General features: G+C 42.4%; 1 protein-coding gene across 3 annotated transcripts in view; it reads left to right on the plus strand.

Moving 5' to 3' along the window:
- Positions 1-15,348, plus strand: part of LOC124011125 (homeobox protein cut-like 1) — a 223,162-nt gene that overhangs the window by 197,846 nt on the left and 9,968 nt on the right. For all 3 annotated transcript variants that reach the window (XM_046324186.1, XM_046324202.1, XM_046324194.1), the window contains 3 exons: positions 2,432-2,734; positions 5,877-6,065; positions 14,890-15,193. In XM_046324186.1, the coding sequence (XP_046180142.1) occupies positions 2,432-2,734; positions 5,877-6,065; positions 14,890-15,193 (796 nt within the window). The remainder of the gene's footprint in view (positions 1-2,431; positions 2,735-5,876; positions 6,066-14,889; positions 15,194-15,348) is intronic.

Raw genomic sequence — 15,348 nt, forward strand, 5'->3', positions numbered from 1 at the left:
GTCATTGCCAACAAAGGGTATATAACAAAGTATTGAGAAACTTTTGTTATTGACCAAATGCTTATTTTCCACCATAATTTGCAAATAAATTCATTAAAAATTAAAAAAAAATTATCTCATTTTGTCTATCATAGTTGAAGTGTACGTATGCTGAAAATTACAGGCTTCTCATCTTTTTAAGTGGGAGAACTTGCACAATTACAGCCTCGAGTCTTCTTGGGTATGACGCTAAAAGCTTGGCACACCTGTATTTGGGGAGTTTCTCCCATTCTTCTTTGCAGATCCTCTCAAGCTATGTCAGGTTGGATGGGGAGATTCGCTGCACAGCTATTTTCAGGTCTCCCCAGAGATATTCGATCAGGTTCAAGTACAGGTTCTGGCTTGGACATTCAGAGACTTGTACCGAAGCCACTCCTGCATTGTCTTGGCTGTGTGCTTTGTGTCATTGTCCTGTTGGAAGTTGAACCTTCACCCCAGTCTGAGGTCCTGAGCGCTCTGGAGAATGTTTTCATCAAGGATCTCTCTGTACATTGCTCCGTTGATGATTTAATCGATCCTGACTAGTCTCCCAGTCCCTGCCGCTGAAAAACATCCCCACAGCATGACGCCGCCACCACCATGCTTCACCATAGGGATGGTGCCAGGTTTCCTCCAGACGTGACGCTTGGCATTCAGGCCAAAGAGTTCAATCTTGCTTTCATCAGACCAGAGAATCTTGTTTCTCATGGTCTGAGAGTCCTTTAGGTGCATTTTGGCACGCTCCAAGCAGGCTGTCATGTGCCTTTTACTGAGGAGTGGCTTCCTACTGGCCACTCTACCATAATATCCTGGTTGGTGGAATGCTGCAGACATGGTTGTCCTTCTGGAAGGTTCTCCCATCTCCACAGATTAACTCTGGAGCTCTGTCAGAGGGCACATTGGATTATTGGTCACCTCCCTGACCAAGGCCCTTCTCCCACGATTGCTCCGTATGGCTGGGCAGCCAGCTCTAGGAAGTCTTCGTGGTTCCAAACTTCTTCCATTTAAGAATGATGGAGGCCACTGTGTTATTGGGACTTTTCAATGCTGCAGACATTTTTGGTACCCAGATCTGTACCTCAAACCAATCCTGTCTCGGAGCTCTAAGGACAATTCCTTCAACTTCATGGCTTGGTTTTTGTTCTCACATGCACTTTCAACTGTGGGACCTTATAGAGACAGGTGTGTGCCTTTCCAAATCATGTCCAATTAATTGAATTTACCATAGATGGACTCCAAGTTGTAGAAACATCTCATTGATGATCAATGGAAACAGGATGCACCTGAGCTCAATTTCGAGTCTCATAGCAAAGGGTCTAAATACTTATGTAAATAATGTTTTTATCGAAAAAAACTTTTCGCTTTGTCATTATGGGCTATTGTGTAGATTGAGGAATTTATTTTATTTTAGAATAAGACTGTAATGTAACAAAATGTGGAAAAAGTCAAAGGGTTTGAATACTTTCTGAATGCACTGTAGATATAGTTACACGCAAGGGTACACAACATCCTTTCTTTTGGTAGTCACTGGCCTAGGAGTGCCAAGACCAATGTGTTGGACATCCTCAACTTGGTAGTGCTCTGAAATGTGACAAACAAGTAAATTTTAATGTGTAAGTCGCTCTGGATAAGAGCGTCTGCTAAATGACTTAAATGTAAATGTAAGTCAGAAGTTTTGTGTTCAAGTTAATTTACTCTTAAAGCGTACTGCTTGAACAGAATCATAAAACATATACAGCCAGTATACTCGCACACACACACACACTTATCTGATCTACTGACAGGCGCTTTCCCGTCAATGCAACTCAACGTGCACTTTTCTTACAGATGCGCAGAGAGGAAGAAAATACATGAGTAGTGATTTTCTACTCCTCCGCTCTGCATTCTCTTGCTTTCTATCCCTCTGCTCATCTCTGACAGACTGCTGTCTCAGGAGGATAATTTTTTGGCCATGCAATGGGCCATCACACAGCCATTGGGTAGAGGATGGAAGGGGGTGCTGGTGGAGATGACAGAATCACAGTGACACTTTAGCGCCAATCATTCTCTCTGTGTGTGCATGCTGGAATGACTGCCTGGTCGATGGAGCATTGGAGCGGAGTACCTGTAGCCCATATAGTTAGCTAGAGACTAGCTGATATAGACTGTGTGGGGGCTAATGCAGTATGGGGGCTAGAGTTGGTGGAAATGCAGTAACAGGGCTCTTGTGAAAGGGTTACTTGTAATCAGAGAATAAATGTAGGTCCAAATTCAATCAATTACAAGGAAATCTGCACAGCTTGACATGTTTTGATCATGTGGCTGTCCTACAGTGGTCGTGTTGCCATCTCACCTTTAACCATGTCTGTGCAGTGGCTGGTCCATCACATGTCTTTGTCTCTGACCCTTGGTTCTCTCTCTCCCGTTTCCACAGAGCACACCCCAAAGACCTCAGCCAGCTGCAGCCCAGCACCGGAGTCACCCCTCAGCTCAGCGGAGGAGTCAGTGAAGAGCTTGGGGGAGCAGGTGGGAGGAGAGGGATGTGGGGGTGGAGGAGGGTTGTCCCAGTTCCCCCTCAGGGAGCCCAGCGAGCCCTCTGAGTCCCAGCCCGGCACGCCGCTGCCCGTACCCGGTCACTCAGGTCTCAGCATCCAGGAGATGGTGGCCATGTCCCCGGAGCTGGACACCTACGTCATCACCAAGAAGGTCAAGGAAGTGCTGACCGATAACAACCTCGGTGAGTTGGAGTGGTGGAATATGCCACTTTTTCTTTCAGCAGTCACTTCTACAACTGTCTTTTTGCTTTGACCAGCGCAATGAAGACAAACCCAAATCAATGTATCACTTCTTCTCCCTCAAGTGTACAACAACGGCTACAACAAACCTCATCCACTACTAATGAGACATGTAGCACCTGAGTGATGCCATGAGCCATTTTGTACCAGGGCAGTCAACAGTGACCACACACTGGCAGTAGAGGGTTGAGGAGGGATTGCACATTGGTCCAAAGCTACAATCAGTGTCCACCAAGCAGCACAATCTCACAACAAGCATTCTTTCCTCACGGATAATAATTTGTTCCAATTATTTCTAAAAAGCCCTGGCTGAGAGTTGCAACACTTCAAACGATTAATGATGCGCCTGGTTCGGTGCGTGTCATCATTGTACACATTAGCTCCGCTCCAGAACGGGGATATGCTCTTTACCCCACCAGCGTCACACAGTGCTGCCAAGGCAGAAAGATTTAGCCAGTTTCCATGTTCCACAAGCTGGCCAGCTTGCTCATTAGCCATCCCCTCAGCTAATATTAACCAGCCCAGCTATCAACTCGCACAACAAAGGAACAGAGAGCATAGTTTACACACTGTCCTGGGAAGACCCAAAGATGGAGCTAGCTACTATCACAGCCAGAGTAGCGGCACAATTGGGATGTGGCCCAGCTTTAAGTCTAAGTTTTTCCTGGTTAGCCTCTGAGCCAGTTGGATTTAATGAGTCACTTATCTGTTGATTATGGTTAAAGGTAGAATCTTTAGTTACTACAAGCATTTTTTTTACTCCAATGTTTGTAAACACTGTAAATATATACAAACCCTGTATAGCCTTCAAACATGGTTCAAACTATACTTTTGATTTATGGGATGGCCAGTCCTTGTTTCTATACCTCTGCTAGGAATTTGAGAATGGTTACATTTCTCCAGGCCCATCCCTCAGCTTTCACCAAAACAGAGGCAGGCTTTGGTATTGTTTCAACTAAGGATTCTAGCTTTAGTTACACTTTGGTTGATACATTACCAGAGAAACAGGCTCAAGCAGCATAGTGGAGACTTATCCAGATCTTTCACCTATGGCTGGCCTTAATTCCTTAGGAAAGGAGATGAGGAACACAAGCAATTTTAGAGTATTGGGACAAAGCCTGGTTGTCATAGGACTGCTCTCCGCATCACGCTCTGACTGCTCAATTAGCCCCACAGAGAATAGTCTCCCTCCCTCCCATCACTGTTCCCTAGACCTGGCTGCAGCTCACTCCCCCCCCCCCTCTCTACTGTGAGGTGGCCAGGATCAGTGATGGATGGTGTCGTTTAGCAGCTCCCTTCAGCCAAACTCACAGAGATCGGGCCAAATCACTTCCATGTCTGTCAGCTACAGTAGCCTTACTGCACCCTCTTGGCTAGGTTGTTATAAAATACAATGTGTTTTCACTAGCTCTCCTGGATAACTAAAGGTAATACAAATAGTAATATGTTTAGCCTACTAGCCTAGTCTGTCTTCTACCTGATATAGCCCAGGTATATTGGGACAATATTAGGCAAACTAAACTGAGATTGGACCAAATACTCCCATGTTCACCAAAACAACTAGCCACTATCCTTAATATCGGTAAGGCAACGAAAAATGAAGTTAGATTCACACTGACACAGATGATGCACACAGCCAAATCAGATTTCTTACAGGACTCAATGTTATTTTGTTTCACACAGTTTAGGAAATATGGGCACAAAGGGTGCCTCTCAATGAATATGTTTACCCCTGCTGATTGCACCTACATCTAATAATTTTCAATGGTACATTCTATTATGTGGTGGTCCACAATATGTCTTTTCTAAGGTGCTGTGATTTATGACAATGGAATTGTGTGATATCATTTAGACCCTCATGGGTTATTTAGAATAGATGAACAAGTTCACCCTTGTACTTTACTTTAATACATAGACTGAGATGCACAGGGCTGCTGTGTGCATCACGGCATCCAATTGAATGCGATAAGAATGCAGTTGGAACTGTGTGCGTATTTGTAACATTTCCATGTGTAATATAAGTGAGAGAGAATGTGTGTGTTCAGCGCACAAACAAAGCTCTGTAGGAGTCAGTGAGAGGAGGAAACTGTAAAGCAGCCCTTCCATCTCACACCCAAGAGATTCTCTCAGCGGGACTGGCGTCACCTGTTCTGTCTCCCAGCCCCATGCTGTCTACTCATCCACTTCTCTTCTCTTTAGAGGAACTGCTCCCCAAATCCCAGCGCCTTTCAGTAGCGCTTCACATCTCAGCCTCTCTCTCTCCGCTACGCTGCCTGCCTGCGTTTGTTCAGCCGCCCGACATTCAGCTCACCTGCATAAAAAACAGTGTGAGAAGCACAGGGAAGAGCAACACAACCCCCCTCCTTGCTGCCAAAGGCATGTTTGAGGGGTCCCCTGGGATATAGTGGGGGGAAATAGAGCTCCGCAGCGCTCTGCGTGAGAGCTCGCAAGCTTTGAAGCCTTTCAAGAACCTGGGATTCTGCTGTGGTGAATGTTTATGCTGCGAACAGAGAGGGAGACCTTGGTGCTTGTTTTTTATTTATTTATGTGAATCCAGACCTTTTTTTATGCCTTTAAAACAACTCAGGCGCTCAAACGCCAGTCAAAGACTATTTAAACTGTTTCTTCTCTGAGTGAAGTCAACCACAGTTGCAGCAGACAAAATGCTGCCAACTTCTGATGGCAAGTTTTCAATGCCGCCCTCCCCCCGTACCTCGGAAACTTAAAGAATGTGTAGCGTTGATGCGTGTTCATGCAAGGAATTCAAGTTTATTCCAACAGCAAGCAAAGTGAAAAAAAGGCTTTTAAATGTTGACAGTAGTACATGCCCTAATTCTAATCCTTTTAAAATAGATTTTCAGGTACTGTTTAAGTTTGACACTTTTTTTTCTCCTGAATATTGCTCTACCCATGCTTCAGCTGGTTTACAGTTTTAGTTTTTCGTAAACAAATGTGTAACCTTGATTCATATTAACCTAACCTAACATGTCAATCATACAATGTATTCCTGATTCTACTGGCCTTCTAGTGACTACCTTCTCTATCCCTCTCTCAGTGTGGATATAACCCCTCCTCTCTCCCCAGGTCAGCGTCTGTTTGGGGAGACCATCTTGGGTCTGACCCAGGGCTCAGTGTCTGACCTGCTGGCGAGGCCCAAGCCCTGGCACAAGCTCAGTCTGAAGGGACGTGAGCCCTTCGTCCGCATGCAGCTCTGGCTTCAGGATCCACGCAATGTGGAGAAACTCATGGACATGAAACGCATGGAGAAGAAAGGTAATCCCTCTTTCCTCCCCTCTCTATTTTTAGTGTTCTTTACCTCCCGCCCTACCTCAACTCTGTAACCAGTTCTAAATCACCCCCTAACCTAGCCCTTACGACAGTGTGCCATTTGCCCCGCCTTGTGCTCTGACAGTTTAGGCAGAATTTGTGCCTCATTTTCCTTGGATAGGATTTGGAGTTGGGCATTAGTGTGTCCTATGTCCTGTCCTTGTAACTTAGACAGATACCAGGATAGAAAGAACAGTCTTTGTACACTGATCTAGCTACTGGAAAGCTACCTCCATAGGCCATATTTTTATCCACCAACATCAGTCGTTCCCCCCCCAGGATTGTGCCATATCCTCAAGGCCGCCATGCTACCCTCATAAACGGAAGTAAAGAATACTGTAAAACGAGATGGAGCAAGAGAGCAATCTAGCCAACAATAGAGAGGAAGAGAAATAGTGATTGCTCTTTTTCCTCCTCTAATAGCCCAGATGTGTCTCTGGGCTGCCGTGTCAAACAGCCTATGCCCAGAGCTCCTGGTTAAAAAGAAAAGGGGGAGGAGGTGTGTGTGTGTGTGTGTGTGTGTGTGTGTGTGTGTGTGTGTGTGTGTGTGTGTGTGTGTGTGTGTGTGTGTGTGTGTGTGTGTGTGTGTGTGTGTGTGTGTGTGTGTGTGTGTGTGTGTGTGTGTGTGTGTGTGTGTGTGTGTGTGTGTGTGTGTGCGTGCGTGCAGAGCGGGGGGTATGTGTTTCTCAATGCTGTCGAGATCGATCTGGGTGTGAGACGTCAACGCTCTCATCAGACATGACAGGCCCCAATCTCTCCGGGGTACACTTATTCAAAGTCCAATGCACTCATCAGAGCCCTCTTTTCTCCCCTTCCACCCACTTCCCACTCTCTGTAAGCTAAGTGAACATTCTTGGAGTGATTAGGCCTATTTAACACTTCTCCCAGGGTATCATCATTACTGGTCCTTCTTTGGGGCTGGGGCTGACGCTAGGCTACTTATGAGTCAATGCCCAGCCTGCAGGGGTATGTGTGGGTTAGCGTAGCATGGAGGCTAACCTCTGGGAGCCTCATCATCAGCCAGCTAACGCTAGGGCCTGGAAGTTATTTTCCCTGCCTCAAGACCAAATCAAATGAAAAGTGTGGTTGTTTTTACGCACGTGCACGTGTACACGCTTGAAGTAGAAAGCAGAGGAGGGAACAGGAGAAAGCTGACGGGCTGTGAGCATCAACGGCGTCATAGTGTGTAAATTTCTCAAGTTTACGCGGATCAATGTTGGTAAAATAAGCAGATAAATTGATTGGTTAATTTGTAGAAAAGAGGAATTGTTTTGATTTTCCATATGCTAAGTAGACTAAATATGTAGTTTAAAATGTGTTTGGCTATAAGCTAAGGTTTATCAGTCAGATAGGCTGCATATTTGAAAACAATTGCAGCCTACCTGTGTTGATTTTTGACCATTGGCATATAGCCTAGGCAGGCTACGGCTGGGAAACTCGAGGAACCCCGATTTCAAGAGAGAATACTGTTATGTAGTCAAATGGAACTAGCTAAATTCTTTAAACTGCTCGGGTGTACAAGCTACAACTCTGTTTGTAAGCTGACATAACTGTTTAGCGCAGGTACTTTTGTGCAAATTTTGAGGCCGTTGATGGCCTCCGTGTGATTTTGGCGGTCCATATATCATTAAAATATCTAATGTCATTATCTATGAAATAAATAAGGGGGACAATTCCGGTTTCATGTATTTAGTCTAACAGGCACACTGTGATAGAGAAAACAACTATATTACAGACAAGACACTTCAACTATGACAGACAAAATGAGAAAAAATTCCAGAAAATAACATTGTAGGATTTTTTATGAATTTATTTGCAAATTATGGTGGAAAATAAGTATTTGGTCAATAACAAAAGTTTATCTCAATACTGTTATATACCCTTTGTTGGCAATGACAGAGGTCAAACGTTTTCTGTAAGTCTTCACAAGGTTTCCACAGACTGTTGCTGGTATTTTGTCCAATTCCTCCATGCAGATCTCCCCTAGAGCAGTGATGTTTTGGGGCTGTTGCTGGGCAACACGGACTTTCAACTGCCTCCGAAGATTTTCTATGGGGTTGAGATCTGGAGACTGGCTAGGCCACTCCAGGACCTTGAAATGACCTGCAGAGAGCTGGGACAAGTAACAAAGCCTACCATCAGTAACACACTACGCCGCCAGGGACTCAAATCCACTGTATACCAACCTAATCTGTATATTTCTTCAGAAGAATGCATTTTCTTCAGGATTGCTCTGTCGTTGGCCATGAACTCCTGGCAGGGGAGGTTGAAGTTTGTCTTCACAATAAGCATTAATGGTAGGAACAGTGAACCTATTTCTTGCTGATGTCCATATATCCTTCATTTGGGAGAACACTCTTTTGACTGGTGCAGAAGCTAATCTAGCCAGGTTAGTGTGTGGGATGTCATTCTCTTTGAAGTGGATAACCACTGTGCTCCATCTCTGACAAAGCGGTGTCTCAGATGTTTTCCATTCTTCAAGCGATCCCCCTTTTAGGAACTCTTGCAGGCCAGTAACCTCGTCAAACAATGCATCCTCATTGATGGTCACATTGGGGAATTTTTCCTGCAGTGTGGCTGCTGCCTTCTGGATCTCTTCACGCTGAGCTTGTCTATTTTAAAAATGCAATGGAAATCTTTTAGGTTATCTGTGTGCTTTCCCCATTCTTGCAAGTAGTTCACAGCCGTAGTAAAGAATGATTGGGATGTTTTGAGAAAGCTCTCTTTAGACATTGCTCTATTTTCCTCTAGCTCTCTCAGAAGTCCTCTGACCAAAACTGGAATGAAGTTGTCATCACGTCTTGCAGTCAATTTTGCCTCAACGTTTCACAGAATTGCAGCTGACTCCACAGCACAGCGGTCCTGGCCTTCAAGCATCTTGATCGTGTCACTGAATACAGTCAGGTTTCCATGGACAAAGGCCAGCCAAAGTTCAGTCAGTGGATCTTCGAACATTGTTCGCAGGACAACAGAGCATTTGAAGGTGAAAGAAAAAAAGATTTCAATGGCACATTTTCAGCACTCTTTCTAGAGCACGGAGCATGGACAGCCAGCCAACATTGCTGTGTCCTGAAATGTTATGATACTCCTGGCCAACAAACTCACAAAAGCTCTTCAGTCTTTCTACTCCGACGGTGAAAATATCCAAATATCTTTGTAAGCAGCTACTCAACATCAAGGGGAATCATATCCAAGGCTGTTCTGGCCTTGTTATTAATGATGTGGGCAGGACAACCTAAGCCAATCACCTCCCGCTGCAGAGCATTTTTAACTTTGGTATGGACATTGACCCTCCCCAGCCTATTCAGTCCTCCATTTTTTCAGGTTAAATTTTGGGATGACCCCCAGGACCTCATCTGCAATTTGCTCTGCTGTTTCTCCTTTCAATTCAACAAAATCAAGCAGTTTTGTTTCCACAGATGCTCCCATTATATCTTACAATATCTGACTACTATTGGCAGCAGCTTTACATGTCCATGATTGGACGCATGAATGGACAGGGATGAAAATTCAACCTGGTCTAGGTCCTGTGTTACCAAAGTAGTTACCCATGGTGCTAACACATTACTCACTATGGTGTCACATTTTGTCCTAGGACATGTAAGCTTTGGCTCATAAAGCTTCTGTGTCAGTTGTGCTGTGCAGTCCATAGATCTGTAACTATGATTGTGTTGCATAGTGTGGTATGCAAAGACACCCTCCTGCACAGCTAAATCATATTCTTCTTGGGAAGGCTCTACCTTCTTGAAGAATGTGGTGACAGAGGGCATACCAACACGGGCAATCAGAGGCTTTATGCTTTTTTGTCTGTTGATGTTCTACCACTGCCGTTCTTCCCCCGCTGCCAATTGAAAAAGAGGAATTACAAAGGGTGCCGTGAACCATTCAATCGTCTTGACCTGAGCGTATAAATGGAAATTCTCTCATGTTGTCATTAAAATCGCATTTCCGTCTCCACTCTGCTCTTCGTCACTCTTCTTAGTCTCTTAACTTTTTCTTCTCCTCCAATCTTTCTCCTCTTTTCTTCACTCGTCTTCCTCACTCTTCTACACTTTCCTCTCCATTTTTCCTTCTCACTCTCCTCCTTCCTCTCCAATCTTTAATAATAAATAGTACACTATTAGATCAAATACTTGACAGATACCTATTGCTTGCCTCATTTTTGTATTTTATCTCAACATGGTTTGGAATAATAAGTTGGCAGGCTATGTAATAATATCTTTACTTTCCTCCTATCTCCTTCACGCTTCCTATCCAGTCTTCCTCCTCTCCACTCTCTAATAGAAAACATTATTCTAATGTTATCCATGAAAATGTCAATATATTTTCACACTACTTATTATAATGCCAAACTATTAGAATTGTAATCTACAAATAAATATCATAATTCATTTTGCATTCATTTAATACAAAGTCATATTTTCCAAATAGCCCATCCACTGCACGTTTACATGTGAATTTCTTTTAACCTAACTACCATGACAGTAGCTAGCTAACTTAGTCTACATAGCTAACTTTAGCTAGCATAACCTTATAGAGCAGGTCATCTATCTATACAATAAATTGTGAGATTATAACATCACTAGCTAGTATCTCAAACGATTGTAACTTACCTGGCTTGAAAATAAGTTTGTGGTGATGCTGTGGATTCACTTGACACTTGCTAGCTTCTGGCTGAGTTTTGCACTGCAGTTCTCTCTAAAACTAGTGCGAGCAAGTAGTTAGTAGAAGAAGAAGAGTGAATGAAGCTGCTATATAGCGAGCAGCCCCCTCTGTTGGCCAAAACAAGCACAACACGATTGAGACGTCAACTTCTAGGCTCTGCTGCCCCGGTCTTGCTTGCCATGTAAAATATTATTTCACTTTAACGCACAGTTAAAAATGGGGACATTTACTTGGACAGATCCACCCGGGGACAGGCCACCAAAAACGGGGACTGTCTATGCTATATATATATATGAAGACATATGGGTCTTTCTTGAATTGTGGTGAATTGTGGGTCATATGGGTCTTTCTTGAATTGTGGTGAATTGTGGGTCATATGGGTCTTTCTTGAATTGTGGTGGCATTTGCATTCCTTGCCTTTGCAACCATGAAAAACACATAAACAACACATGAAAATTACAAATAGTTACACAATTTTGTTTATATTGAACTGTTTTTTAATGATAAAACATAATGCAAGTCCTTTATACTGCAAAACGTTGTTTGTGTGTTGTTTAAAGCACGTTACACATCACTACTGGTACAAGCCAGAGATGTACTGACATGTTTTGGGGATTTAAAGATATCTATTATCTTGAAGGCTAGAAAGTGAACAAAAGTATTTAATACATTGTATAAATAATGTATACATTTAATACATTGTATAAATAAATATTTATAAATATTTAATACAATAAAAATAAAGACCATTTTAAATTTTAAAAATTACTAGTATAATGTTTGTCCCTCAGTTTTATTTAATTAGTGTTACTGCCTTGAAAATCAGGATATAGGATATACAAGAACCTTGAGCATTCTCTCAAAGGGCAAACTGTTATCGGGGGAGGGGACTATATTAAATAAAATGATAAACTAATCACAACCTTTTAGTATGTCATATATTTGAGGATTCGATTGATAGTGTGGTGTGTACATCCAGTGTCACTTGGTGTTACTCAATGTAAATTAAGCGAAATAACATTGTGAGAAAAATGATTAATCATATTCACTTTAGTCAATTATTTTTAAACTAATGATGATTTGAGCGTTTGTGGCCTCTACCTCAGAAAATCGTGTACATTTTTTCTAAAATGTATGGAGGACCAAACATAATTAAATGAATTCATTCATTCATTAATAAATACACATATATAGATAAATAATTATTTAAGTAATTCATCTCACTTTCATTTATTTTATACATTTATTTTATTTCTTCAGATGCAACCAGGGTTTTGGTTATAATGTCCTGGTACTTAGTAAAGTTCATGATGCCAATGCCGTTTATCAAACTCCAGGTGGTGCTAATGTCAGATGACATGAAAATATAACTCTTTGGCCACGCACACCAGTGGTGGGTTTGGCGTTGGAAAAACAGAAGCATATGTGCTAGTGCTGGGCGGTATGGCCTAAAAATATTTTTTTTTGTCAAATTGTTGTGTATGATGATATATTGATAAAAAATAAAAACGTTTTCTCTAAGTAAGCTTTGTTTTAGAATTAAAGGTCATATACACTGCATTTCAAATGGTCAGCAATAATGTAATGAATTCAGGTCTTGTGAAATTATATGTAGGCCAAATACAAGCCTTCCACCAGACCCAGTAATAATTAAAGTATATTATCAAAATAGTTTAACCTGCTTTTTTGCAATCACTGATCTGTCTTTCAAGTATGTCTATGAAAATGCCCTTTTTTGTTAGAAATTGAACCCAAACCATGAACCCGAACCTAATAATGACTAACTACTTGTAGAAGGCATTATAGAAAATGAACACAGGTCTCATAAATCATCTCTCACACACAAGCACACATGCTAGTGAGTAGCCAGCTAATCTTTATATTTCAAGTTTAGTCAACTTGGATCTATTTGCTAGCGAACAAGGCAGAACAGTTGAACTGTTATGAACACACCCTTCTATCCATCTCAACTGTTTAAACAGTATGTTAGCCTGTCCACTTTGTTCAGATGTTGAAATCAAGTGGCCTACCTTATTTTTCAGAGCGAGTTGCCAATTTCTTATGTAATTGTGTTTTATGATGATTGCACATTTATAAAACACAGACCTAAACAGCTAGTATAACAGTCTTTGGCTAAAATGCTCCTAGCGGTATGCTGCGCTCAACAAACTTAGCATTAATTTTCCAGAATCAATGTTTATTGATACTCCTGTTTTAGTAGTGTCTGCTCTGTGCACAATTTGAGGAGTTGAGGGCATCATTAGAAAGGTTAACGTCTCCTCTATTACAGTAAAATAACGTCTCAATCGGTTTCTTGTGTCCATATGACCCATTCTGTTGGACCAAACCCTCGTGTGTGTGTGTGTGTGTGTGTGTGTGTGTGTGTGTGTGTGTGTGTGTGTGTGTGTGTGTGTGTGTGTGTGTGTGTGTGTGTGTGTGTGTGTGTGTGTGTGTGTGTGTGTGTGTGTGTGTGTGTGTGTGTGTGTGTGTGTGTGTGTGTGTGTGTGTGTGTAAACCATAGAGGAAGAGGCGAAGCCCTAAAAACTGTCCAAAATAATCCCAATGCGTTTCTATGGGCTTATTTTGGACCTAAGCTTTTCCCCTGCCTGCCTGCCTTTGGAACAACATCTCCCATTGTTAGGGCGGAGACGTGCATCTTGTCATTATATACAGTTCTCTGGAGTAAACAGGAAGGTGCATATAGCACAGAAGGAGCGAAGGACACGAAACCAAAAAGACAGCATGAGAACAAGCAGACATAAACGGTCATAAAAAGACATTGGGATACAGGTATTTGGAATATTGCGCACAAACATACCTTCAAATGAATTTGATATATCTCCCAGCCCTAACCTACAGTAAAATATGGTGGTGGACCTTTGATGTTATGGGGCTAATTTGCTTACACTGGTCCAGGGGCCCTTGTTAAGGTCAACGTCATCATGAACTTGACTAAGTACCAGGACATTTTAGCCAAAAACCTGCTTGCCTTTGCAAGGAGGCTGACACTTGGCTACAAGTGGATCTTCCTCAAGACAATAACCCCAAGCACTAATCAAAATCCACAAAAAAATAGTTAGTTTACCACAAAATCAACATTTTGCAATGGCCATCTCAGTTTCCAGACTTGAACCCCATTGAAAACTTGTGGTTTGAATTGAAGAGGGCAGTCCCTTAGATCTGGAAAGATTCTCTACAGAGAAATGGTCCAATATCCTTCCCAACATGTTCTCCAATCTCATAAAACAGTTTAGGAAAAAAGTATTGAAAACAGGGATGCCAATCATTTTTACCCCTATATTTATTTTGTTGTTAAACAAAATCTCTTTCTCAGAAAAATTGTATTCATATAAAATATATATTTTTTAAATTTAAACATTGAAGCATACAATATAGATCAGAATTTGTATTATTTATTTTATTTTATTTTCTTCATCATTTTTCAAGGGTGCCAATAATTATGGACCAGACTGTATGTAAAGAAACATTTATTAATTAATTTATGTATTTATTTATTAATTTAATTGTAATTATAGCAGGTTTGGTCCTCCATACAAATGCCACATAATTCAAGAATGACCCATATAATAAAACATGTTTCTATTTTTGGTCCATAATGTGACTTGTGTTACTTCCGTGTCACACATGCCATGTAAAATATGGGTTGTTAGAGGTGCAGGTTCTATGGTAACCTTACCACCCATGTTGTCTTGTGAGTGAATTAGCGTCTCCTGAGTATTTATGTGGTGATACTGCCCCCTGGTGGTAATATATGCATTTGATTTTTGTGTGTCTTGTATTAGTGTATTTAGCTATGGCATCTGCCTGTGAGCCTTATAAAAGATCACATCCACATGTGTTGTATGTTGAAATGGAATGCTGTTATATTTCAATTGCTGTGGACAGATAAAATTTCAGTGTCATGTTGCTTGTATGAATTTAAAGCAGAATTAAAGATAACATCTTTTCATTTGTCAGGCCTGTGTGCAGCCCTGTCAGGCAAGTCTACATGGCATCCTCATGATTTAGTTAACCCTTCCGTCTCTTTATAGAGGGCTCACACACTTTTAACCCTTTCCCCTCCCGTCTCTCCTCTCCCCGCCAGCCTACATGAAGCGGCGCCACAGCTCGGTGAGCGAGAGCCAGACTGCGGACAGTGGGGGCTTGTCAGGGGGAGACTTCAGCCAGGGAGGCAGCCCCCAGCACGGCCTCAGCCATCACCTGCACCAGCAACAGCCCCCCCAGCAGCACCTGAAGAAGGCTCGTGTGGTGCTGGCCCCCGAGGAGAAGGAGGCCCTGAAGAGGGCCTATCAGCAGAAGCCCTACCCCTCGCCTAAGACCATCGAGGAGCTGGCGTCACAGCTCAACCTCAAGACCAGCACCGTCATCAACTGGTTCCACAACTATAGGTGGGTGGAGAGGAACTGGGAGAAGTCTGGAAATGGATGCAGACCTGGGTCCAAATATTTTTTGTCACTCTTGCTTTTTTCTGTGTTGACGTGAGAGACTCCCAGCTGTGTGTCTGTGTCTGATTGAGGGTTGTTGGGGTTCTCTCTCTCAAACC

Source organism: Oncorhynchus gorbuscha, linkage group LG02, assembly GCF_021184085.1.
Source record: "Oncorhynchus gorbuscha isolate QuinsamMale2020 ecotype Even-year linkage group LG02, OgorEven_v1.0, whole genome shotgun sequence".
Lineage (NCBI taxonomy): Eukaryota > Metazoa > Chordata > Actinopteri > Salmoniformes > Salmonidae > Oncorhynchus > Oncorhynchus gorbuscha.